The sequence below is a fragment of the Mercenaria mercenaria genome, chromosome 10 (genome assembly GCF_021730395.1).
Source record: "Mercenaria mercenaria strain notata chromosome 10, MADL_Memer_1, whole genome shotgun sequence".
Lineage (NCBI taxonomy): Eukaryota > Metazoa > Mollusca > Bivalvia > Venerida > Veneridae > Mercenaria > Mercenaria mercenaria.
The window spans coordinates 29,290,279-29,317,654 of record NC_069370.1 but is presented as its reverse complement, the minus strand read 5'-3'; the positions used below and the strand labels follow the sequence as shown (position 1 = coordinate 29,317,654).

General features: G+C 35.5%; 1 protein-coding gene across 1 annotated transcript; it reads left to right on the top strand.

The window, feature by feature from the left end:
* The first annotated feature begins 17,778 nt into the window (after window positions 1-17,778).
* LOC123559569 (amiloride-sensitive amine oxidase [copper-containing]-like) lies at window positions 17,779-22,916 on the top strand. Its single transcript, XM_045351502.2, has 3 exons — window positions 17,779-18,111; window positions 19,805-19,880; window positions 20,210-22,916. Exons 1-3 carry the CDS (start codon window positions 17,993-17,995, stop codon window positions 22,580-22,582), a joined length of 2,568 nt encoding a protein of 855 aa, XP_045207437.2. The 5' UTR covers window positions 17,779-17,992; the 3' UTR covers window positions 22,583-22,916.
* Window positions 22,917-27,376: the final 4,460 nt, after the last annotated feature.

The following is a 27,376-nucleotide window of genomic DNA, read 5'->3' as shown; positions in this document are numbered from 1 at the left end:
TGGTGCTAGAAAGTCGGGGTCTGCCCCCAGGGGGCCCAAAACCCACCCCCCGGTTGAGGGGACGAAAACCTTTAAACCACTAACCACCGCTCCCCTTTCAAACCCAATTGTGATTTTTATTTGTTTAAAAATTCTAATCTCACATACCCCTTTTAGAGTTATTGCAGCCTTTCACAGTACCCCCCTTTGAAACAAACGAGAAAAATGAAGCCGTTCTCTAAATTCAAATATGTTTGAATGGATAAAAAGGAAAGGGATCGGGTAGCTCTGCAAAAGAGTTCGTCCTTAAGCAAAAGGGCCCCCGTGTTCGGTCCTGGTCACGCTGTACATTTTCTCCCCCATGCATATCCCTCAGGAGCACCTATAAGCCATTACAGGAAAAAAAACCGGGTATCATAATTCCTTTTTGTGGCAACAACATTAAAATGGCTGCTTAAATTTTTTGACATAACTAAAGAAAACTCTCAAAATTTTCTTTCTACACACGCACCATTTAAAATATTATGCTAAAATTTAAAGGTAACACAAAGTTAATTGTGCAGAATTTCATCATATTTGCATCTTTTTTTTTTTCTACAAACGTTTTTGTATGTTCTGAAATTTTTTAGCCTGCCCCACTGTTTCATGGTCAGAGAAAGATCTGTATCATAAATACAGATAAAAAGGCTGAACGTGTCATGACCGTAACAAAGCTAAAGTAGGTTGTAAAAGTACTATGAAAACCCCGGGCCCAAACTGTTGTCAGGTTGTTAAAAACATTTAGAGCTGTGTGTATAAGACAAATAACAAGGCCTCAACTGTTGCGGGGTTTAAAAACAAGGCAGAGCATGGCGTATTAGTACCTGATGAACGATAAACTTTTCAATTTTGGTTCAACAGCTAGAGCATGGTCTGAACTACAATAGAAAAACCCTGCGGGGGCTGTTGCATTGCCCGGGAGCAACAGCTGGCAAGTTTTTAATCTTACAATAAAACATTCTGCGGCTTTGTCATTGCCCGGTAACAACGGTGAGCGGTCGTATCAGACTAAGAAACCGGGGCCCAAACTGTTTTCATGTTGTGTTAAAACAGCTGGAGAAGTATAAATCAGTACAATAGTAGAAAGCCCCACTGTTGCATGGTTCGGTTACAAAAATTAGAGATGGTTTGTATCAGTACTATAGATAACAAGGCCCCAACTGTTTCAGGTTTGTAAAAACAGTAACGATCTGTATCTGTACTAAATATAACCGGTCCCACTGTTTTCATGATTGTGTTACAACAGCGGGAAACTTGTCTGTATCAGTACTTTAGATAACCACCCCAAATTTTTGTCTGGTTGTGTTACAGCAGCTACATCATGGTCTGTATCATACTTTGCCCGCCCCCCAATTATTGTCAGGTTGTGTTACAACAGGTACAACTAGTCTGCATCATTATTTTTAGATAACCAACCCCAATTTTTGTCATGGTTGATTTCAAAAGCTCAGCATGGTCTGTATCAGTACTACATGTAAACGGGCTCTGATGGGCCATGGCCGGAAACAATAGCCGGAGAAAAATTGTAAGTAAAAACAAAAAACTACCCCCAAACTTTGTCTGATTTTTAAACCGTTAGGGCATGGTCTGTAGCAGACTACTGAAAACGGGCTCTGACTGGGGCCATGGTCCGGTAAAAATACCGGAGAATAATTGTTTAGTACTAACAAAAAAACTAGCCCCACGTTGTCATGGTTGTGTTACAACACTAGACTGATCGTATCATCACAATAATAAACTTGCTGGGCTGCTGTCACTGCCGGGTAGCAACAGTGACATAGGCTGTATCATTACAAAATACACATGCGCGACTTTTTGTCACTGACCCTAACAACAGCTAGAGCAGGGTCAATCGTATACAAACCCAGCCCCCAACTGTTTTTTGTTGTGTTACAACAGCTGGAGTAGGTATAAATCAGTAAAAAACAATACACTGCCCCGGGCTGTTGTCATTGCCCGGGTAGCAACAGCTAGAGCAAGTCTAATCATTAAAATTTAATAAACACCCCGGCTGTTGTCATGGACCGGGTAACAACAGATGGAGCAGGTCTGTTTTATACTAAAAATACACAGGCCCCAACGTTGTCATAGTTGAGTAACAACAAGGACATTGTCTGTATTAGTAAAATAGAGAACATGCTCCGGCTGTTGTCAGGGTCCGGCTACAACACTACAGCTGGCTTTATCAGAAATGTAAAAAGGGCCCCAAACTATTCTCAGGGTTTATGTAACAACAGCTAGAGCATATCTCTTTTGGTACATAGTCCCAAGCCCAACTTTTTTCAGGGTTTTTGGTTTACAACACAGAGCATGGTCGTATCAGTAAAATAGATAAACCTGCCAGTCAGTTGTCATTGTGGGGGAAGCAATAGCTGAAATAGTTACCCTTCCAAATAAAAATATGCTGCGGCTGTTGTCATTGCCCGGTAACAACTTTTAAGCATGGTCTTTCAGTACAAAATATAATCGGGCTACAACGGGGTTGCACATTATTTTAGATAACCAGACCCCCAAATTTTGTCATGGTTGTGTTACAACGTGCAGCATGCTGAATCAAACTATAGAAAACCCCAACCCCAACTGTTGCCAGGTTGGGAAAAACCTTAGAGCTTTCTGTATAAGTCTATAGGTAAACATGCTCTGACGGGTAAGGGTTGGTACCAACAGCGGGAGCTAACTGTATCAGTACAAGATAACCTGACCCAACTGAGTCTGGTTGTGAACAACAGCTAGCATGGTCTGTTTTAGTCTAGGGAAAAAACGGGCCCCAACGTTGTCAGGGTTTTGTGTAACAACAGCTGGAGCAGGGTCTTATCGTACTATAGATAACATGCTACAGCTGTTGTATGACCGGAAAATCACAGAGCAGGGTCATTCATGCAAGATAAAATGCTCCGGCTTTTGTTAGGATCGGTAAAACAGATGGGCAGGTCTTTTTATTACAAGGGATAAAAGCCCCAACTGTTTTTCAGGGTTGTGTAAAATAGCTAGGCATGGCTGTATCGTACTTAGAGAACAGCTCCCTGTTTCAGGGCCCGGGTTTACAACAGCTACACAGTCGTATCTGTATAAATAACATACATAATGAGAAAACAAAGCCCAAACTATTCCTGGTTGTGTAAAAGCGAGCTGACCCTGTATCTGTACTAAATATAACCAGGCCCAAATGTTCAGGGTTGTGTTACAACGCAGGAAATTGTCTGTACAGAACTTTAGATAAACATCCCCAAACTTTTGTTTTGGTTGTTTTAAAACAGCTCATCTGGCGATCTATTTTAAAAACCGGCCCCCAAACTGTTTCATGGTTGTTTTACAACACGGGAGCATGTTCTTTATCAAAAATTAGAAAACAATGCCCCAATATTTCAGGTTGTGTGAAAACCCGCTATAGTAGGTCTTTTACGTACCTAATCCGGGCCCCAAACTGTTGTCGGGGTTGTTTTTTGCAACACTAAATTATTCGCAATTACTTTAGATAACCGCCCCCAAATTTTTTTGTCATTTGTGTTACAACGGGGAAGCATTTCTGTATCGTATATAGATAACCAGCCCCCAAACTGTTGTCAGGGTTGGGGAAACAACAGTTAAGCATGTTCTGTTTAAGATATAGGAAAACATGCCTTGAGGGGTCATGGTCGGGTACCAAGAGTCGGAGCATAATCTTATCATACAAGAAACCTGGCCCTAACGAGCAGGGTTGGAAAATGGTAGAGCATGGTCTGTTTTGTCTATAGATAAACATGCGCCACCAAATTTGTCAAGGGTTTGCTTAAACACTGGAGAAAATGAAAAGTTCAGTACTATAGAAAACATGTCCGACTTTGTCTGACCGGGAAACAACAGCTGGACATGGTTGATCAGTACTTAACATCATGCTCCCTGTTGTCAGGCCGGGGTTCAACAGCTACGCTGGCAGTATTAGAACGTAATCCCTAGGACCCAACTTCCCTCTTTTGTGTTACAACCCAAGGATGGTCCATATGACAATAACCTGCTACGGCTTTTGTCAAATGGTTTCAACAGCGGGAGATAGAACATATATAAAAAACGGGCGCCACCAATTGTCAAAGTTGCGTTACAACACTGGAGCATGATATGTATCATTATGAAAACTCCCCGGGGCTGTTCCCCCTAAATCCGGAAACACCATCTGGAGCAGGTCGTACAGTACATAGAGAACATCCCCGCTTTAGTCAGGGTCGGTTACAACAGCTACAGCAGGGTCTTTATTGTACGTAGATACCTAGGCCCCAACATTTCAGGGTTTTTGTAACAACAATTAGATCATTGTTTGTATCATACATAGATAAAACCCTGACTGTTGCATGGTCCGAAAACCCAGCCGGAAAACCCCTTTTTTTTCCGTACGGAAAGAAATTAAAAGGCACCAACGGGTTCATGGTTGTGTTCAAACAGCTGGACTTTGTCTTATCGAACTACCTGCTGCAGATGTTATTACCGCACCATTAAAAAAGACGGGCATTTTTATCTATATTTCTCATATATACCATGCCCAGCTGTTGTTACCGAACCACACAACACCAAACAGGGTCTACGAAATATGATATCGGGGGGTTTTAAACCCAGAACTATAACCTTTTTAAAACAGTGGCGAGAAACGCAAAAAAATTTTTTAGACAGATTAAACTTTTTTTGAAGGGGAAAATTTTTAGGTATATTTTTTATATTAAGTCAACAATGTGGTTATAATATGGGAAACTAAAAAAGGACTTCTCAAAAATTTAAATGGTTTTATTTTAAAATTTTAATCTAAAATCTGGCAAACAACAAAATGCAAAATAATTCGAAGGTTCAAATGTGTTAAGTGCACTTAGTACTCTGAAAAATTGCAATAATGCTGTTTTTATTGGATGCCAACTGTCAAAAGTCATTAAACAAAACTACCAACCCTTACAGCTGGGAAGTTGGCTAAACAAACGACTACAAATTCGAAAATTTTGAATGCCCGCCTTTTCGAGACAAACGACATACGACAGCAAATTTTGAAGTCGCCTTTCGCGACAAACGACAACGACATTCGAACTTTGCCCAAAAAAATTTGAATGTCGTTCAGGACCGACATACGACTACCTTTGAAAAAATTTGAATGTCGTGCAAAAAAGACATTGGCATAACATTCAATTTTTGAAAAAAAATGAATGTCGTTCATGCGCGCATACACATTCAAAAATTTTTGAAGTCATCCATTGCGCGACATACGCATACAAATTCAAAAATTTTTGAATGTGCCTTTCGCGACTACGACATTCGATCTTTGCCCAAAAAAAAAATTGAATGTCGTTCAGTGCATGAAAAAACGACATCGACTTCAAGAAAAGTTAAGTCGTTCAAAATAGACAATGGACATACGACTTTCGAACTTTGGCAAAAAAAATTGAATGTCTTTCCCTTGTGCGACAAGGGGACATTCGAACTTTGAAAAAAAAAAATTTAATGTCGTTCAGGGGGCAAATTATACATCGACTTTCGAAAAAAGATGAACGTGCAACAAACGAATTGGACAACCATTCGAACTTTGAAAAAAAAAAATTGAATGCGTTCAGTGGCAACTACAACAGACGCTTCGAAAATTTTGAATGGTCCTTTGCGCGACATACACTTTCATTTTTGAAAAAAAAAAATTGAATGCGTTCAGTTGCGACAACGACATACGACTTTCGAACTTTGAAAAAAAAATTTGAATGTCGATCAGTGTGCGACATACGACATATCTTTCGAATATACAAAAAAATGAAGCGTTCAGTGTGCGACATACGACAATTCGAAAAAATTTTAAATGTCGTGCGAAACCGACATTGCACATAAGCATTCGAACTTTCAAAAAAAATTTGAATGTCTTCATGCGGACATTCGACATCGACATTTAAAAAAAATGAATGCGTGCAAAAAGCGACATTGGACATACACTTTCAACTTTGCAAAAAGAAAATTTTTGAATGTGTTCAGTATGCGACATAGGATTTTGGGAAAAAAATTTAATGTCGTGCAAAAAACGACATTAGAAACGACATTCGAATTTGAAAAAAAAAAAATTGGAATGTCTTCGGTTGCGCATACAACAGACGACATTCAAAATTTTGATTGTCCCCCATGCGCGACTACCACATTCGAACTTTGCCCAAAAAAATTAAATGTGTTCAGTCGCGACATACGACTTTGAAAAAAGTTGAATGTCGGAAAAAAAATTTGGCTACTTTTTCAACTTTGACAAAGAAATTTAAATGTCTTATTTTGCACGCAACTTTCTCGAATGTCTAGTCTTAAGTATGCACAAACAAAATTCAAATTTTTTTGTAAAAAATCGAATGTCGAAAGTCGATTCGCGCACTGAAGACTTTAAAAATTTTTTTCGAATGTCATATGCGTATGTGCGCAAGGGGCGACATTCAAATTTTCAATGTCGTATGTCGTTTTTTACCAACTTTACACAGCTCCTATAAAGATTTAAAGGACTAAGGAAATATGTCACTTTGAAAAATAAAATGTTGAGAAAAAGGGGTTAAAATTCGATTAGTTTAAACTTGTATAAAAAATTTCACCCACAAAGTTCAACATCCATTTAGATTTAGTAAAAAATCTTTCCACTGTTTCTAGTTATAGTACCTTTAAAAAAAAACAACCTTTGTATTTTTTAACAACATTCAATTCAAAAGTTATCACTTTCTTCCAACAGCTGGTTCTGATAGGGAGTTCTGGCTCTTTTTCAGAATGAATATTCTTGAAGTACTGATGGAATTCCTAAAGATATTGTTCCATAAAAAAGAAGGGAAAGGGCCTTCCTTTTTTTTTATAATGGAACGTTTTGCATTGTAGATGGCAGTAAATCAATTTTTTGAAGCCCTTTCCTTTATATTCATTTTTTTACAATGGAAAATGAGGTCAAAAGAAACTATTTTATTTTCCCGGTTTACCTTATTTAAAAGTTAAATTTTAGTTTTTTTCCACTTTTCGTCCCTTTTTATTTAGCAAATTTTGGAATTCATACGTTTCAATGCTCTTTTTGAAAGAAAAACTCTCACGGTAAATGTGCTACAACAACAGCCAGAACAAGGTTATTTGTAATTTTTGCTACCGAACCCCCCACATTTGGGCATTTTAACTTAGTACTGAATAAGATAAAATTTTCCCCTCCATAGAAATCATATATCATGTTACCGTTGCTGCTACCGAACCAAACTACGCACGGCTGTTGCATTAAACCACGAAAAGAGTCAGGCATGGGTTTTTTATATTACTCTTGGTCCTTTCCGCTGTTGCTCTGGTGGTCATGAAAACTAAGTACTTATTAAAAATGTCCAGCTGTTGCACAAAATTTTACAATATTAAGCATTGTTTTTAATAGAACACATATATATCAAACCCCAAAAAAACCAAAAAATATTTCATCGTATATGATAAAAACAGCTCTTCCTGTTGTTATCAAACCAGCAAAAGAGGGATGGTTAAACTATATTACTCTTATTTACCGTCAACCAGCATTGTTATCGAACCAACAACCCAGAACATCGTCTCTGAAACTGATATATACCCTGCCTTCCTGTTGTTACAAACCCTGACAACAGTTGGGGGATGGGGATCGGTAGTACCAAATTTTTCCAGGGCCCTGTTGTTTGTCAACATAACAACAGCCCAAAAATGGTCTCGTAATACTGATATTTACCATGCTCTTTGTTGTACCAAACCATGACAACAGTTGGGCGGTTTTCTATAGTACTATATTTTTCCATGCTCCCACTGTTTTTACGACCCAACAACACCCGAACATGGTTTTAAATGTAATACTGATAATACCAGCTCTTTCCCGTTGTTACCAAACCTGGGGAAAGTTAGGGGATGGTTATTATAAATCATATTTACCCCATCCAGCAGTTGTTATCGAACCACAAAAAACAGCCCGGAACATGGTCTCGTAATCGATGTTTAATGCTTTCCTGTTTGCTACCAAAACCGTTTGGGGGCATGGTTTCTTATACTTTTATTTTACCATGCCCCACTGTTGTTACGAACCAAAGAACAGCCAGGACTGGGAATCGAAAATGATATAAACCTCCTTCCTGTTTTTACCAAACCATGACAACAGATGGGCATGGTTATCTTATTACTCTATTTTACCGTGATCCGCAGTTGTTTTAAAAACCCGAAACAGCCGAACAAAGGTCATCTTAAACGATATAACCGCTTTCCCGAGTTCTAAAATGACAACAGTTGGGGCATGGTTTTCTATAGTACTCTATTTACCATGCTCCCACGTTTTTACTGAACCCTAAAACACCAAACATGGTAATTGAATCTGATATTACCCTCTCTTCCTGTGTAACAAAGCATGACAACAGTTGGGGCTGTTATCTATAACCATATTCCAAGCTCCCCCTGTTGTTACTGAACCTAACAACAGCCAAACCTGGTCATCTGTAAAACTGATATTACCTGCCCCTCCGTTTTTACCCAAAACCCTGAAACCCGTTGGGCATGGTTATTAAGTACTCATATTTTCCGTGATCCCGCAGTTTTATAAAAACCCCGACAAAAGCCGAAAAAGGCATCTGTAAAACGATATATACCATGATTTTTCCTGATTTTTCTAAAGCTGACAACAGTTTGGGGGATGGTTTCATAGTACCATTTTACCATTCCCCCCTGTTGTTACTGAACCATAAAAAACAGCCGGAACGGTCATCTGTAATACTGATATTACCATGCTCTTCCCTTCTTACCCAAACCTGACAACATTGGGGCATGGTTTTTTAATACTCAATTTCCCTGCCCCCCCTTTTTTACTGACCACAAAAAACACCGGAACATGGTCACGTAATAAGATATATACCAGCCTTTTCCCCTTCACCAAACCATACAACAGTTTGGGGGTGGTTATTATAGTCCAATTCCAGCCCCACTGTTGTTACTGAACCACAAACCCAAAAATGGTCATTGTATTTCTGATATATACCATGCCTTTTTCCCTTGTTACCAAAATATGACAACGTTAGGGGAGGTTATCTATAGACTCATATACTGTAAATCGAAAAGGGAACAACACCCGGACATATTCGTCTGTAATACTGAATAAACTATGCCTCATGTTGTTACCAAACATGACAAAGTTGGGGGGATGTAAAGTATAATACTCAAATTTTTCCCTATCCCGGTTTTTTTTCGAACCACAACAACAGCCAGAACTGGTCATCTGTAAAACTGATATTACCATCTCCCCCTGTTGTTAAACCCAAAACCCCGCATCAGTTTTTGGACATGGTTTTCATAGTATTTATAATTACCTGCTCCCACGTTGGTACTGAACCAAACAAAAGCCAGAACTGGTCACTTAATACGTAAACCATGCTCTTCCTGTTGTTACCAAACCAAGACAACGATCGAAATGGTTATTTATATACGCATATATACCCTTCTCTCTGTTCCTACCCAAACCACGACAAAAGGGCAAATAAGGTTAACTAGATACGATATATATCATGCCCCCGCTGTTGTTACCAACCGTTCAAAAGTTGGGACATGGTTATTTTTTGTACGATATATACCCGGCTTTTAAACTGGTGCAAATTACAGTTGGGTTTTTAAATAAATAATACTGATATATCAATGCTTGTTTTTCAAAACCAAGAGAAAAGTTAGGGGATAGTACCATATATCGTAATTAATCTGTTGCTACCCAACCCTAACAGTTGGGTCAACTTACGTAGTGCTTAAAATACATTTCACCGCTGTTACTAAACCCGTAACAGAACGGGGATGGTTTTTTTTTTTAGAACCTGTATGGGCCGTCACAAGCTGTTGCACAGAACCCACACATTTTGGCATGGATTCTATAGTTTTGAAATTTTTCAAGCCCCCGCGATCAACAGAAACACGACAACGGTTTTGGGGCATGGGAGCAAAAGTAATGTTTCTGGAAGTAGCAGGGGCCCGGTTACCCGACAATAACCCGGATCTGAGGGCCGTTAAACCCACCCCCTAGACAATACACAGGACATGCTAGAGGCTGGAAACAAAAGAAACTGAGAATTAAAAGAGCAAAAATATATTTTATCTATTAAATGGTTTTACGATTTTAAAATTTGTTCTCGTTTTTTCTCATTGCTTTAATGTTTTAAATTTTATGGAAAAACCAGGAAACAAAACATTTTTAATTCTTTAATCCCGGGAAAAATACATTTCAGATTCGGCAAATAAGTAGAAAGACCCGAATCGGAACTTTGGTTATTGTTTTTTTTTTGTTTTTTTTTTTTTCCGGGGCGATGAAAAAAATGATAAAACTCCAAAAGTTTTCTTCGTATTTAAAAATTTTGTTCAATGTTGTTGAAAACTTTTTACTGTTGAGTAAAAGAATAACTGACTACCCAAAATCCTGTTAAAATTCAATTCATCATATCGTCGGGCCTGAGTGAGGCTTTTTAATACTCGCGTCACTGAAAAATTACCACGTAATATATCCCTTCTATTTTATACAATATCGGTCACCTTTTCATGGCCCGTCGGGTCTATTTCCATAGCCCCGGTGATCTGTCTCCAACCCCTTTTATGACTGTCAGGGGGAACAGCATAACGGGGTCACTTTCGCGACATGAAATTCGGCCCTCAACCATGCCCCTGGCCGGCCCTGTTTTACCAAAACATTTTCAGTTCAGGAATTTGATAATGAAAACTCATTTTCATTTTTTACTAAAAACATTTTTAAAAAATAAATTAAGCTTAACCCCTTTTTAATGGCTATTTAGTATGATGGTTCCCCTCCAAATTGAAAATTTTAACCCTTAGGTTTTAAAAAAAATTTATTTTAAAATTTCCAAATCAAACTCACTGAGTTCAAAAAAGTTTTGTGAACACGGGCCTGATGGCGGTGATCTGCCTTTAAAAGTGGCATTCTTAGCAAGGATTTCTGTTTTTTTAAATATTTCCCTTTAATCTGTCGACTAAAATTTTAAGGCGATGAATATTTTAGATGAAAAATTCGTACATGTCGACATTGCTGGAAAAAGTCCCTTTTTGCACGTGCAGTCTTGTCTCAAATGGAGTTAATCGAATTTTTAAAACTTTACACCAGTGACGACTCAGCTGCCCAAAAAGAAGCCGTTATACTTTTAACACAGTCCAGTGCGATTTTTTAAAAAAAAAGGGCCCTTAGAGTGGAAAAATTTTCAGTGACGCTGGTATATATTAAAATTACCAAAAAAACGTAATAAAAACTTTTTGACAATTTAAACAAAACGTTTACCAGCAAAGCCTTTTAAGCCTACATTGGTATTACATACATGAATACATGTATATTAATTTGTCGAATTTGCGATGTATTTTTCCCCTGATAAAAAATAAAAATACCTATTTCCTGTAAACCCGGTTTAAAACAAATTTTTAAATCATCGTTTGTTTTAAAATAAAATAAGATCCGACATCTTTTTTTTTCAAATTTTATACCCTTCTCATATTTTTATTGTTACCGGGCTCTAGCCTACCACTACGGGTTACAGAGGCCGGGTTACTGACCCCTATCCTTTCCATGATATAACCCTGCACCAGCTGTTAAAATTTTAACCGGGCAACAGTCAAGCATTGTTACTAAAATACTCTTATACCATGTTTCCAGTGATGCTTTGAAGCACAAAAAAGGGAGATATCTATGGTCTCACAGATACCATCTCCAGCCGTACTAAGAACTACGAGAACACTAAGGCTTGTTTACAGTACTGATAAAAACTGCTTTTTTGCACTTAACTTAAGGCCTAACAGACGGGGGGTTCTAGTTGTACAAAACAATCACTCAAAGAGTACAATTTTAAAATTTTTACATCTTCAAAAACAGACATATTCCACTTCCAATAAAAAATAGAGATTTCCTGTTAAATAGTGAACAATATATTTTCCCTTTTAAAATCATTCAACTAGAGAAACCGTTAGGGAAAAAAACTGGACCCGACGCACGGATGCTTCGGAAAAAGCACTGGGTTTTTTTTTCTCATGGCGCGCAAAAAATCATTTAACTTTTTAGTGTCACCCTTTTTTTCCCTTATGATTGGAAGCCCTTTTAAATTTTAGTTTGGTTTATTATTTGGGAAATTTTTTCTGGGAAATTTTAATTTTACCTCTCTTATAAATAAATTTTTTCCAAAATGTTTCTTGCAACGTGGGTGGGTACGTAAGGCTAAATACGAAATAGAACATGTTCCCATTTGTAAGTCAAGACTTAAGATTTTCGAAATCATACACATGGTTATATTTGGCTGTACATTAAATTTTATTTTTAAAATTAAAGGATTTAATTTAAATGTTTAAATTCAAAAACCTACCGTCTGTGAGGCTTTACTGTTTTTGAATACTTCTGAAAACGTCGGGAATATTTTCTCTACAATTGTTAATAAAAGTATTTTAGCAGTTTTATTTAATTTAATTGCAGTTAAAACCACTTATCAAAATACTTCATTTTGTGGGGGGCTTTGATCTGACAAATTTTAACTTGCCCCTAACAATAATTTCTTTACTTTCTACTGTGCTTTAGGGTATAGCAAAGCTAAATTATTTTTCCCTTTTCCCCAAATTCCCAAAAAGAAATTTAGTAGTTTTTTTTTTGTATTCAGACAGAAAAAAACTATTCTTTTCAAAACATTCAGCTTTTAAAAAGAATTCACGTGTTTTTTTTTTTCTCCAAACCTTGTTTTCATAGCGCCGTTTGGGGGTACAGGATACTTTTTGGGATTCCCATTATTAGTTTAAAACCACATCTAAACAAAATTCCCCAAAATTTTTTTTTTTTTCTATAAACAGAATAATAATGATTACCTTTTTAAAAAAATTCACTTTAAAATTTTTTATCAAATCTTTTCAATCAATGAGTTTTTTACATACACACTGATTGTCAGTAGAATAGCTTCAATTTTTATTTGAACATTGAAAAATAACATAAAAAGCAAACATTTTAAAAATTTTTTCAGAGGTCTGTTTGCATCCAGAAAAAAAATGATATGAAAATTTATATAATAATTCTTACCCCTTTTATGATGATCGAAACCGGAAACGGACAAATTTATCTAAAAATATTTCTAAAGGGGTCCCCATGTACGGGTAATTTTTTTAAGGGCTATTTTTAAAACGATGATTGCACATGCGCACTTTGCAACCATGCCGGCCTGTTGTCGTTACCTCTCCCTTAACAGACAAGGCATCCATAACAAACCATACTGCAAGCTACCTTTTAAAACAGACAAGGGAAAAGTCAATTGACTTCCGGAACTAAACATAACAAAATCGCCCAATGATAAAAAAGGTTTAAACCGGGTTTTTAAGTGTATATTCTTTATTATAAAGGGTTTTTGGTTTTGAAATTTTCATAATTTTATTTTTTGTGTTAAAATTTATTCAAAACTTTTTTTTTTAAATAAAAACAAATCCCAAAGTAATTTTATTTTTTCCAATATTAATTAAAAAAAATTTTATAATTTCAAAAATTTTTAAAAGGGGGATATTACTTGTTTTTTTAAAAAAAGGGGATAATTTGTAAATAACCGACCTTTTTAATTTTTTATATTTAGCATTGGTTTCCCGGGCGTGTTTTTAGTTGTTATTTTAGCATTTGGTTTCCGGGCTGTGTTTTTTTTAGTTTGAAATTTTCTTGTTTCATGGATAATTATTAATGTATTTATTGGTATTGTGTACATTTTGTGTCATTTCTAATGTCTTTAACAGTTGTTTTATCTATGTAGAAGGATTACAAAACAAGGAAGTAAAAGAGTTATTTAAACAGAAAATAAATGTGGTCTAAATTCAACCACATTATATTTTACTTCCTGTATGTTATATTAGGCCAAACTTATTCTACATTTTGTATCTCGGTGTAGTGTTTAAAGTTTTTAAGTGGAAACTATTTTTAAATAAAGACATATGTTTTCTTCATTTTAAATCATCTTTAATTAAATCATCTTTAGTTAAATCAGAGGTTTTTATTGGGTTTAAAACCTGTGGATTTTAAATTGGCCGGCATTGGTCGGTTCGGACCAAGGGTTAAAAGGTCAAATGGGGTTAGATTGACTTCGCACAAACAATTACTTTACTACTTAAAAACAACTTCATGCAGGATAAGCAGAGCAGGAAAAAGAGATTTTTAATTCAAAATAATGGATTTAAAATAAGCAAACAGTGGCAACTGAATATGTTAGCCGTCCATATCTTTTGTACTGGAACTATTATGGGAATATATAGCTAAGAAGTCATTTTAATTTATTCTCAGGCTCACATGGTAGAATGGGCTGGACCTCACTGTGTTGCCTCTATAAATAAAGTCTTTGTTGTTATTATTATTATCATTATTATTATTATTAATAGGACACTTTTCAGTGTGTTAACAGAGAGATTCTCCTTCTTGCGTATTGTTAAATTGAATACATATTTTTTTTTTACTTTGCGCGTTCAGTAGCCAGACTTTAATGGACAATGTATTTATTTTTACAAGTTTTATTCTAGAATAGCGTAAGCGCATCTTTGTTTCATTCTATAACAACAGCAGATTCTCTTGTGATACCTTGATACGTTCGCTGTACAGGGTTCAGTCACCAACCATTCCCTCGGGATTCTCAAGATGTTATTACAGGAAAACAAACATGCGTATCCCTACATTCAGTCATAAAGATCATGCTAATGAAATTCGATATACTATAAAATTCACAGCTTTTAAGCATTTTTGAAGTTAAGACATCCACAGAACCAGCATAAACAATTATACAATCGTAGATGTCAAAAACACTTAAAGAGCGGTTTCCAGTTCTTATAAAAGCCTAATATTAATATGCAAAGAAATAATTTTAATGATGTGAAGAGCTTCATGGATGCAAACAAACATAATATTTGCAGTAAATTAATATCTATTTTCAGATTTTGATATCGCTTAATGTATTGTATATAGATAGTATACAATCCTAAATTATTTCAGCTACTGGAATAGAGTTTTGATTGACAGCATAGGCCATCTAAGATAATGCTTGAGAGGATTTGCACATTCCGCACTATCTCACGTACACAGAGTTTGCTATTTTTTACACGATTGCAATCTATGCTTCCGCAGGATATCTTTATATCTGTCAACAGTTAGTTCTAGTTTTGATTATTACCGAAAAATTGCAAGTTTAAAAGTAACATAATGGCGAAAATCAGACGTTTATAACAAAAAAAATGCACCTATTTGACCCTTGACCTTGTGCTGTGACCTTACTATGAAGGCGACAGCCCCCCTGAACGTTTTCCGATTTTTATAAAGTTAACATTGAACATGGCTGTTGATCATTAATTGGCCTTCGAAATAAACAGACCCAGTAGTGTTTGCGACAACTACCTAAACTGTACTAATTTAATATATTTTTTAAGTATTGACCTAACACATAAATATTTCATATGCTTCCGTATATTAATTTTCGGTTTTCAAATAATGAAAAACCTATCAAAAAACTAATATAACATTAGAGATACATTTCTTAAATTGACACCATGTCACATTTGCAAACAGCTGTGTGGACAAAACGTTCTACCAAGCTCGGGGTTGCGTGTTCGGGCCTTATGTCTGTCCATATTATGTTTTTTATCTGAAAACTTAACAGGTGAGGAACTTGCCACGCTTACCATGATTTTTATGGTTCAGATATTGTATATTCAACATTCTTCTATACATTTCACTAAACCGTTTTGAAAAATGTTCACTAAAAATCTTTAAAACATCTTAGAAAGACAAATTACTTGTCACCAGCGTGTCCGAGTACATTAAGGAAACATGATCCAGAACTGGACAAGCGTTCTTTCATTCGCAAGCAAATTGTGTCAGCAGGCAAACAGTTTTTTAAAGTGGTAGAATTTGGGGAAACAGGAAGACTTTTTGGTCACCGCAACCGTCGAAACGAGAACTTTACAAACCCATAGATGGATTTGACGAGTCAGTCATCAGAAACAAAATTCAGGAATTTTATACTCATCGGCGTCAGCTCCCGACATCGAAGTATCTTTTGATTGCCCTAAAATCAGAAATCGGTCACCCAGGCAGTAGGTGGTTGTAACGGAAAAGATGGGTTTCACTTGGAAAAGAACAATAGATAACAGAAATGTTCACATAGAAAATCTTTCCATTGTCAAACAGCGACTGGAATTTTATGCTAAGAAGAAAGAACTGGAAGACAGGGGATATTTTCTTGTTAACATGAACAAAGGCTGGATAGACACAGCGTGTACCGCATAGAGATGTTGGCAAAGGGATGACTTGCCAAATGTTGTACCCTGTTGTAACCGCGGACAACGTTTGACTGTTGTTAATGCTGGAACCCGCAACGGCGCTCAACTGGTGTCTCAAGGCATCTTTTTATCAACTGGAGACTATCACCCCTAAATGACGGGCAAAACTTCACGAAGTAGTCAGAACAAAAGCTACTTCCCAATATGCATAGCCCTAGTGTGATCGTGATGTACGACGCAAAAAATCACTTGATGCAAGCAAAGAAATCCCTTTAAGATGGAAATTAAGGTAATTGAAAAAAGCTGAAATACAATGTAAATCCATGTAATAAAAAATAATCGTTAAATTGTTCCAAATGTATTTTACATAACTTTTACCTTGTTTTTCATTTTTCAGGAATGACTTCAAAATCATAAGATTACTTTTGGCGATGACTTGTAGAAGCCACAGCTTAGCTTTATGATCTGTTCAGACTGCATTAACCAGCACCATCATCCTCGGTAGACCAGCTACGACGCCATGGTCGTGAAACCTTACGCCCCTCCCCCCCTCGCCCCCTTTTATCATCCTGAGTTTTACGCCATAAAGTTAAGCCAGTAGAAGTTCCTTGTCCGCCACCAGAAGTTTACTTGCAGGTATGTACAATAATAATGGGACAATGGGCGAAATGCTTGTGATCACGTTGAAAGGGCGATAGAACAGATGAAAGTATGCGATCATTACTTGGGTGGACATCAGGACATTAACATCATTAACCTGACAGATGACACGACCGACTTTACTGACAGAAGGGACCTCCGTGGCCGAATGGTTAATGTCGCTGACATGAGGGTTCGAGCCTCACTCGAGACGTGATTGTCATATGTGAAAGCCATCCTGCAGGCTTGCGGAAGGTCGGTGAGGCACCTAGGGTCTTCCTCCACCATCAAATTTTAAGCTGGGATAGCGCCATATGACTAACAATAAAATACTGACCTGGGCAGCACTACTGATACCTCCAGCGAAGTGAGATGATTTTTAACTTCTATAGTTTATGTATATTAATATATGTATTTTATTGTGCAGATTAAAAAAGAAATCATGAGTAAATGCTAACAAAAATTAAAAATAACGGAAACGTGAAATAAGTTACATAAAATAGTGTAAGATTAAAAGCAATATCGATAAAATTTCACTGCATACAGGTTACTACTAACGCGTAAAATAACGAATTTAAACGCCAGAAAATATTGACGAAGATTTATGAGTGTCAGGTCAATACTTACGGTCAATAATATGTATACTTTGTTTGAATATGTTCTTATGTATAAATACATTTGCTACAACGGTCAATAATATGTATACTTTGTTTGAATATGTTCTTATGTATAAATACATTTGCTACAGACATAATTATAAACTAAATAATTTGTTAAACTTTGTCGAGTTTTATATGCGACGTATTCATTCAATTATGATAATGTTTATCTAGAGAATAAAATTTAGCGTTGATACAGTGGTATTTGTATGCAGTTCTATGGACACTGAACTATTTCTCGTACTTTGACATCCAAGATTATCAGATTATCATGCAGTACTGTATAAGATACTATTTATTGAATTCGAACTGTTTGTTAGAACTATGTAAATTTGGACCCATCAATGGATTTTATCTTGAATTGGAAAATCACTAATTAAGTTTAAAGCCCGTTCGGTATAAACAGATAAGATTCTTGTGTGATTTATAAATAATTTACAATGTCTCTTGGTTTTAAACCGAAGAGGTATACCGCAGCCATACCTGAAGACAGTATACCGGAAGTCAACACTGATTCCGACTCCAGCGATGAAGATCATGGAACTGTTAGAACACACAGGTGACTACTTTCTATTGTTAGTAAAATATATTGCTACCTGGAACATTTCATCATTGTTCTAAAATATTACTTACATTATCAGTAATACACAGAAGGATACAAGATATCCAAGTCTGCAGTTCACACTTGTGCAACTTTTGAATTTCACTTACATTTTCTTGAAACAAAAACATGTCAAGATAGCTTGTATGTAAAAGTAATGGACCATTATGATAAGAAAACTTTTTTGAGCCACGCACGCAAAAACCGTCAAAAATGAGATCTATGCAATTAAACGGTCAGTCATAGAGAAGTCATGTTATTTTTGCTTCCTAAATTATATAAAGCATAAATTTTATTAGAAACATTCGAAGAAACATTTTTCAAAATGGCGGATATCCTGAAAAAATATCGCTCGTACATCCTTATCACTGAATTTACAACAGCATATCACTTAAAAATTCGATAAACAGGAACACAATTTAGAAAATAGTAACTTTATTTGTTATTTTGACTACGAACAATTATTTTGAGGACGGGTAAGTATTGACCTGCTTTCAAGATTTATATGAATTTTGTGAGAAATTGAATAAAAATTTACCGACTGATACTTCCCAAAATCTTAAATATGAATCCTGAAAAAAAAACAATCGTACAAGTTACAAGCAATCCAATACCTTCACGGCTATCAACAAAAATTGAACCGACGATAAGTCAAGTTGAAACAGAAGGAGTATTGGCTTGTCTGTAGGGGAGATACCATTTAGTAACGGATACAGCAAAACATACTATGGATTAGATTGCATCTTATATGCTACAAAAAGAAGTTATTATGAATGAAACAAGACGAAAAGTCCAAACGTACATATGCGCAGGAATAGATATTCGTCTTTCAAAACTAAACACCATGTATTCACAGCACGTGAATCGCCTTGTAAATGCACGATTATCTTTCGTTTATGCATGTTCGAATCCAGTCAAAAGGTAGTTTTTGTCAAGAATGGTCATTCAAAGACCTTCCAAGTTATTTCAGTTAAACTTAATGATAAGTCACAGATTTCCCAGACTAGTTTAGCTACTAGTATATTAAATGGTCAGTCATAGGCATTCAAGATTTTAGCCACACTAAAAAGTCACTCATAGACATTCTAGATCATTTTTGTCATATTGGCAACCAAAGACATTTCAGGTTATTTCGGTCATATTAAATAGTAAATTATAGACATTTGAGATTAATTAAGCCATACTAAATGTTCAGTTAAAGACTTTACAGATTACTTCAGTTGTACTACATTGCCGGTCAAGCACACCTTAGATTACTGTATTTGCATTAAATTGTCAATCATGGACTTCTCAAATTATTGTCCTCGTACCAAATGGTCAATATTGGACTTCCCAAATTATTTCACCCATACTAAATGGTCAATACTGGACTTCCACAAATTATTGTAGCCGTGCTAAGCGTTCATTCAAAGGCATCAGATATTATTTCAATTATACTAAATGGCCAGTCATAACAATTTCAGGTTATTTCAGTCATATCAAATAGTCACTACTCATAGACATCCCATCTCAATTCAGCCAAGCTAACAGTGCACTGCTAACAAGATGCAGACCAAAAAGATGACAATTAGTTTCGTCATATATTCTAATATATGTTTATTAACCAGTACGCTGTCAGATTCAAAGGAAACATTTTTTTTATTTCTTCCAGATGGCCAACGTCCAAACGACCAAGAATATCAGTTGTTTCTGAAGCAAATCCATCTCCAAGAGTATCAGCGTTTGAGGTTTGTAGTAGTATATTAAACAATTTGTGTGGCGTTCAGACACTTGATTACTATTCGTCCAGTTTTTCAAGGACAACTTTTTGTCCCTTTGAATGTTTAGTGCATGGAAATCGACTATAATGATGATAAAATAACCTAAAAAATAACTTTTGTTATATTTCATTTGTCGTATTTCCCAGTGACTGATTGTTGGGAGTTTACCCCGTAATAAGATAATGTAGACAAACTGTCAAAATTCAATGCATACAATGTACGTAATAAACATCATAATATATAATTCGTGCCGCGTTACTTATTTCTTTGTAGACGCTATAAATCTACTTTTCCAGGCTCCAAATCCCGCCTTGTTTGGAAGATTTAATGACGAAGATAGCGAAGATTCTGACATTAAAAAAGCTCTCATACAGAGAATTGCTGGTACATGCCTGGCCATCACCACCATAGTGCTCATAGTTGTCGTCATCTATATGGCATCTAAAATACCGGACAAACAATTCTGTAAGTACAGTGACAAAGACTTTGTAAAGCCACGTGATCTTGACAATCCGCAAGTATTCGATGATCTTACACCTGAAGAATATGAAACAGTTAATGATTTTATGTTGCGCGATAAAGAGATGAATTTAATTCCGTTTCAGTCAGCAGTTATAAATAGCAGTTATATCTATATGATAGATCTATTCCTTCCAAGGAAAGATGAGACAATTAGATACCTTGATAATGGAAGTAAAAAACCTACTCGTGAAGCCATTGTGACCGTTGTCAGGGGCGACAGGTATCCTCCTATTGTTGAAGAGTATATTGTGTCTCCTACGCGACTGCCAGATACACACAGACTCTACAAAAATCCGTCATATAAACGTTATCCTATTCCATATACCAGCCGGCCAATAGATGATATAGATTACAAATTTCTCTTTCCGGTGATTATAAATAAAATAACTGAAGAACTGTATCCCCTTTTGATGGAAAGTTTTGGTCTGTGTTATCATAACTGTACAAAAGGTCTGAACTGTTTAAAAGTTTATGACTTGGCTCCGCGTGGACAATATAGTGGGGACCGGAAGACATGGACTTGGTTATTTCCGGATGTTGAAGGATTCTATATTCATCCATTAGGACTAGAGTTCCTTATTGATCATAGTTCAACAGACACAAACAAATGGCGCATGGAGCAAATCATATACAACGGCCAAATGTTTCAAACTGTTTCTGCTTTAATGGATGCATATCGCATAAAGTCGCTTAAATTAATTCATATACATTCATTTAAAGACCAGTCACTGTATTCCTCTTACGAAGCAAGGGGCGAGCTTCCCGAACGACCACTACAAGGTCCAAAACTAACCGAGCCAGACGGCAAAAGGTTTCAAGTGAACGGGCAACGTGTATTTTACAAAAAATGGAATTTCAATTACCACATGCGACCAACGACAGGACTGCAGATATTTGATGTCAAATTTAATGGCACAAGAATAGCATATGAAATAAGTCTACAGGAGGTTCTTGTGTTGTACTCCGGATACGGTCCTACTCAGGGAACATCAAATTATTACGATATTTCCAGGCTTCTCGGTGCATCAAGTATGGAGCTAGCTAGAGGGGTAGACTGTCCAGATTCGGCGGTCTATCTGGATACATACTTCTTTGCAAATTCAGGAAGCACCAAAATATTTAAAAATAACGTGTGTGTCTTTGAAAGTAATGGCGGTATGCCATTGAGAAGGCATTATCAGAACAACTATGATGGTGGGTATGACTTTTACGGTGGTATTGTTGATTATCATTTGATTATTAGAACGGTTGCGAATGTCTGGAATTATGACTATGTTTTTGATTATATATTTCACACTAACGGTGCAGTAGAAGTGAAAGCCTCCGCGACTGGATATGTACATGCAACATTTCGACTGCAGGAGGAAGATATTTACGGTAGTCCTATACATGATCATGTAACTGCAGACCTCCATGTTCATATTTTTAATTATAAAGTCGATTTAGATATAACTAGCACAAGTAATCGATACATGGTCCATAATATAAAAGCAGAAACACAGAAACATCCATGGCTCCCTAACAAAAACATAACAAAGCTCCTTATCAAGCCAGAACTAATCAGCACAGAAACTGGAGCATCCACTGCTTATAACTCAAATACGCCACAGTATCACGTAATTATTAGCAGTGATGCAAAGAGTCAGTATGGTTCAAGCAAGGGCTATAGGATATTAAATAAGTCTCCTGTATCCCACCTCCTGTCAGACCAATCAGTTACTGCTGCAGCAAAGTGGGTTAATTATTCTATTATTGTAACAAAAAGAAAAGAATCGGAAAGAGACTCAACGTCTATTTTCGCGCAAAACGATCCTTGGGACCCCTTAGTCGACTTTCAAGATTTTATAGATGGAGAGAATTTAGTTGATGAAGACCTGGTTGCCTGGGTAACCATTGGATCCAATCATATCCCAGTGACTGAGGACATTCCATCTACACCGACCACATGGAACCAGTTTTCGTTTTTTCTCACGCCACACAATTACTTTGCAGAGTGTCCTAGTCTTTACTCGGCAGATAATGTTTTGATACGACCATCAAACGAAGACAACGAGAATCCCAGTGTTAAAACATATGGTCGTTCATTCAAGTCGAAATGCATTCCTCAGTCAATTGGACCTTTTAACTACAATGGAATTCGTCGATGATCTTATCTAATAACATCATGTAATGCCCGCATAGTGTTATGATTAATACATAAATTTGATCTCATTGCGGTAATATTAGGTTTTAAACCAAGCCCAGTTTTAAGAACGAACAAAAGTGCATTTCAACGATAATATGCGTCTATATTTGTGGTGTAATAAAACTCTTTACAGCATTTGTACAACGTTTTCAAGGAACATTTATTAATGTTACGCTGTCAATAAAAAAAGATGAAACATTCAAAAAGTATACACTTTTCCTTACCTCCGATAATAAACTGTCTTTAGTAGCTTTATCATGTTAAATGAACTTCGATTATATTGATCTGATCATGTTCGTTTGTTTAGTTTCATTAACTAATTATCCTCTTTAAATGAAATATGGACTTCTTAACTTAATATGTTATTCTAACTGTAAATGATGTTCGTGAAGGTGGTACCCTTTTTATATAAGTTATTTTTGTCATCAGTGCAGATTAAAATGTACTGTATCACTGGGTAATTAATTGCTGCTTCGACCCTATACAAGATCGGACGTTGTCTGAAAAAAAAAGACGTTAAACAGTGTGCAAATACAACATTTCAGCTGACTATAGATTAACACCAGCTGACTTGATGCTATTGCAAATCCAAATAAAAATTCCTTTTAAAAAGGCTAGACTAAATAAGGAAATATGACACAAACTTTGAAAGCAATTGTTTCAGACTAGGCAGTGCCCGGTGCTTGAAGTTTATGTATACGATATCCTCAAAGTACAAGTTTGTTTCTGACCAATCGCTCAACCTGTCAAATGATTTTTGACTCACCTGAGCACAGGGTAAGCTATTGTGGTCTCTCACCGTCTGTCTTTTTCCAAAACTGTTCAAATTATCCCAATTCGTCAAAAGTCATGACCCTTTACAAAGATTGTTCAAGTTATTCTGATTCGTCAAAACAAAACATTGCCGCCAGAGGCATGGTCATTTTCCCTATATGTATATAAAAATTCTCGTATGGAACTGCTGGCCCGATTTTAGAGTGTAAAGATAAATTAGCTATATAAAATAATTCGATCAGTAGAAGAAACTAGTTGACAGATCATTGTTAGACTTCAAACGTAATACTTGTTACCCTATAAACAAGGAGACAGAATATAATTTCACCTGAAGAAGACAGAATATCATTTCACCTGAGGAAGACAGTATAACATATCACCTGAAGGAGACAGGACAGGACAACATATCATCTGAAGAACTCCGAATATCATTTCATCTGAAGAAGACATAATAACATTTTACCTGAAAAAAAGACAGCATGTAATTTCACCTAACGAAGATGAATCTCATTTCACCTGTAGAAGGCAAAATAATATTTGATTTAGAAGACAGAATGTCATTTAACTATGATTTAAGCTAACGAAATATCCTTTCACCTAAAGAAGACAAAATATTATTTCACAGAATGAACTTTAAAAAAAGCAATAAAATGATATAATATAATAATGTAAAATAATACTGTATTTTATAGTTCTTTGTTTAAACAAACTATTCTTGCTTTCCGAATCGGGCGTATAATTATGTATCTGATGAACTTTCAAACAACGATCTGTACGGTAGACTTGGTCACTCAGATAATTATACATATATATCGAGAATGGGTTCGTCAGTTATTGATTACTTGTTAACTAGTGAACAAAATTTCAAAAATGTGTATGATTTTACAGTTGAATCCGTTAATGAGTGGAGCGATCACGCACCGCTGATCTTATCTTTACATTGTAATAAGATTTATGAATGTCACGACGACTAGTCTTACTCTAATGTTAAATGGAATAATTTACATCGAGATGAATTTAGGTCGGCTTTAATCTCAAAATTAACCGAATTGAACAGCATTGTTAGAAATATAAACTGTCTGTGAACGAAGCCCTTTGTAATCTAACTTCGGTTGTACGCAATGTTGCAGACCCTCTTTTTACTAAATCGTATACGAGACAGTCGCATGTTTATTTTAACGATAATTTACAGGTTAATAACGCTGAGTGGTTCGACAATGAATGTACTATGGCAAGAAAACGTTATTTAGAAGCACGGAATGATTTTAATATGTGCAAAACTGATACTAGCAGAACACATTTTTGTAACTGTAAAACCGAATATAAAAAAAACTTGTTAAAAGGAAAAAGTTTGCATTTATGTGCAAAAAATTGTCTGACATTGAAAACCTACGTAAAAGTAAGCCTAAGCAGTTCTGGCGGTATTTTAATTGTAATAAAAGCAACACTTCCCGATTTTCATTGGAAGATTTTCGTGTATATTTTGAAAACTTAAGTAATGACATTTCTGTATCTACAAATGATGATGCTGAAGATTTTGTTAATAACCATGATTTTAATAATACTAATACTTGTTTTCCAGAGTTAGATGTACCTATTACTGTTTCAGAAATAAATGATGCTGTTCAGTGTTTAAAACCTGGTAAAGCCACTGGTAATGATTTATTGTTAAACGAATATTTTATCGAAAGCATTAACATTTTATCTTCTCATTTATGTGATGTATTTAATGCAGTTTTAAATTCCGGTTTCTTCCCGGAACATTGGGCAGACGGTGTTATTGTTCCTGTACCCAAAAACGGGGATTATGATAATGTACAAAACTATAGAGGAATTACACTAGTTAATTGCCTGTCTAAATTATTTACGACTATTTTAAATAAGAGAATTACCAAGTTATGTGATAAACACAATATTATAACAGATTCACAATTCGGTTTTAGAAAGGGTAAATCCACAGTGGATGCTATTTTTGTTCTCATGTCTATTATACAAAAGTATATTTATGAAAATGAAAGGTTGTATTTAGTCTTCGTTGGTCTAATGAAGTGTTACGATACTATTAACCATAATATACTTTGGTTCAAATTGTTTAAATTGGGAATTCAAGGAAAGTTTTTACGCATAATTAAAGATATGTACCGCAAGGTTAAGTCTTGTGTAAAGTCTTTGAATAGCTTTTCTGATTGTTTTGAATACGCAATCGGTTTGCGACAAGGCGAGGTCTTGTCACCAATTATGTTTTCTCTCTTTATTGAAGATCTCGAGTTATTTTTACAAGGTGATGTTAAGGCTGAACACCACTAAATCCAGCTGTTCTTTATTTCATATAAAATCCACTCACTTCATAACGGTTTTTCGACATTTTCTAGCATATCAGATTTTCAGAGACTTATATTCCCATAAAGAACTAGATCGCTACTTTAGAAAAACAAAAAGAAAAGGGGGTGTTAACTTTTATATAAGAAAACTACAGTTCGTTAAATACAACCCGCTGAATTTACTACTTTTCGCTTCTTTCAATTTCTCTTTTCGTGACATTAAATTCTTACGCTGCCATTTTTATCTAGCATGCGATAGGAACATGCCGATTTAATTAGAATGCAAAGTGATACATACTGAAACGCGGTAGGGTAAAAGTAAGCACGTTGCTGCCGAGAAAATGCACTAGGAAAGGAAAAAAGATTAATACTATTTATATTTGGACTACTTGTGAATAGACCTGCGGAGGCTTACATTCTATTTGGTAGTGATCAGCCTTAACTCTGGGTTAAATATTGACGACATTATTTTGATTCTATTACTATTTGCTGACGATATGGCTATTTTAGCGAAATCTCCTCAAGAACTACAAAACCATCTTGATACTTTATTTACCTATTGTGAAAATTGGGGTTTAAAAGTTAATATTAACAAAACAAAGATAATGGTATTTAGAAAGGTGGGGGCTTGTTACCTGATGAACAATGGACTTATAATGGAAATAGTATCGAAGTTGTCAATAATTTTAACTATTTGGGAACAGTCTTCAATTACACGGGTAATTTTAATCTAAATCAAGAACACCTAGCAAGTAAAGTTCTTAAAACATTAAATATACTATTAGTGAATTTTAAAAAGATACCTTTAACGCCTAAAACATTATGTCAATTGTTTGATGCTTTTGTTGGTTCAATCCTTGGATATGCTAGTGAAATTTGGGGCTACACGAAATCAAAAGAAATTGAAAGAATTCATTTAAAATTTTGCAAACGTATTCTAAATGTAAAGCTAAATTGTAGCAATGCTAGCATTTATGGTGAATTAGGTCGATATGCTCTTTATGTAGCACGTTATGTACGAATTGTAAAATACTGGTGTAAAATTCAGAGTTCAGATAATATTTTGATAAAAACGATGTATAATGAAAGCTTGCAATTGTGCAATAGAGGTTGTAGAAATTGGGTTTATAATGTTAAGAAAATGTTAAGTGAATATGGTTTTATGTATGTATTTGATGACGACTTTGTAGATTTTCAAACTTTACCAAATTTATTTAAACAAAGAACGGTTAGGGTTTGTTTTATTCAAGAGTGGCATAGTAGTTTAGATAGAAATCAAGTTCTCTTAAATTACAAGTATTTGAAAACTAATTTTGGCTATGAGAATTACTTAAACATTTTGCCATACAATCTCCGCTATTATGTTTGTAAATTAAGAATTTCTGTCTAACCGTTAAGAATCCAAACTGGCCGATATGCAAGAAATAATACTCCTAGAGACCAAAGGAAATGTTTATGTTGTAATTCTGATGTCGACATTGAAGACGAGTTTCATGTCATTTTTATCTGCCCATGTTATAATGATTTGAGAAGTAAATATATTACACGATATTTTAGAAATAGACCTTCTATGTATAATTTTTTAGAATTATTAAACTCAACAGATAAAACTTATCGAAATTTGTCAAAGAAATGTTAACAATTAGGAATTCTATTCTTAA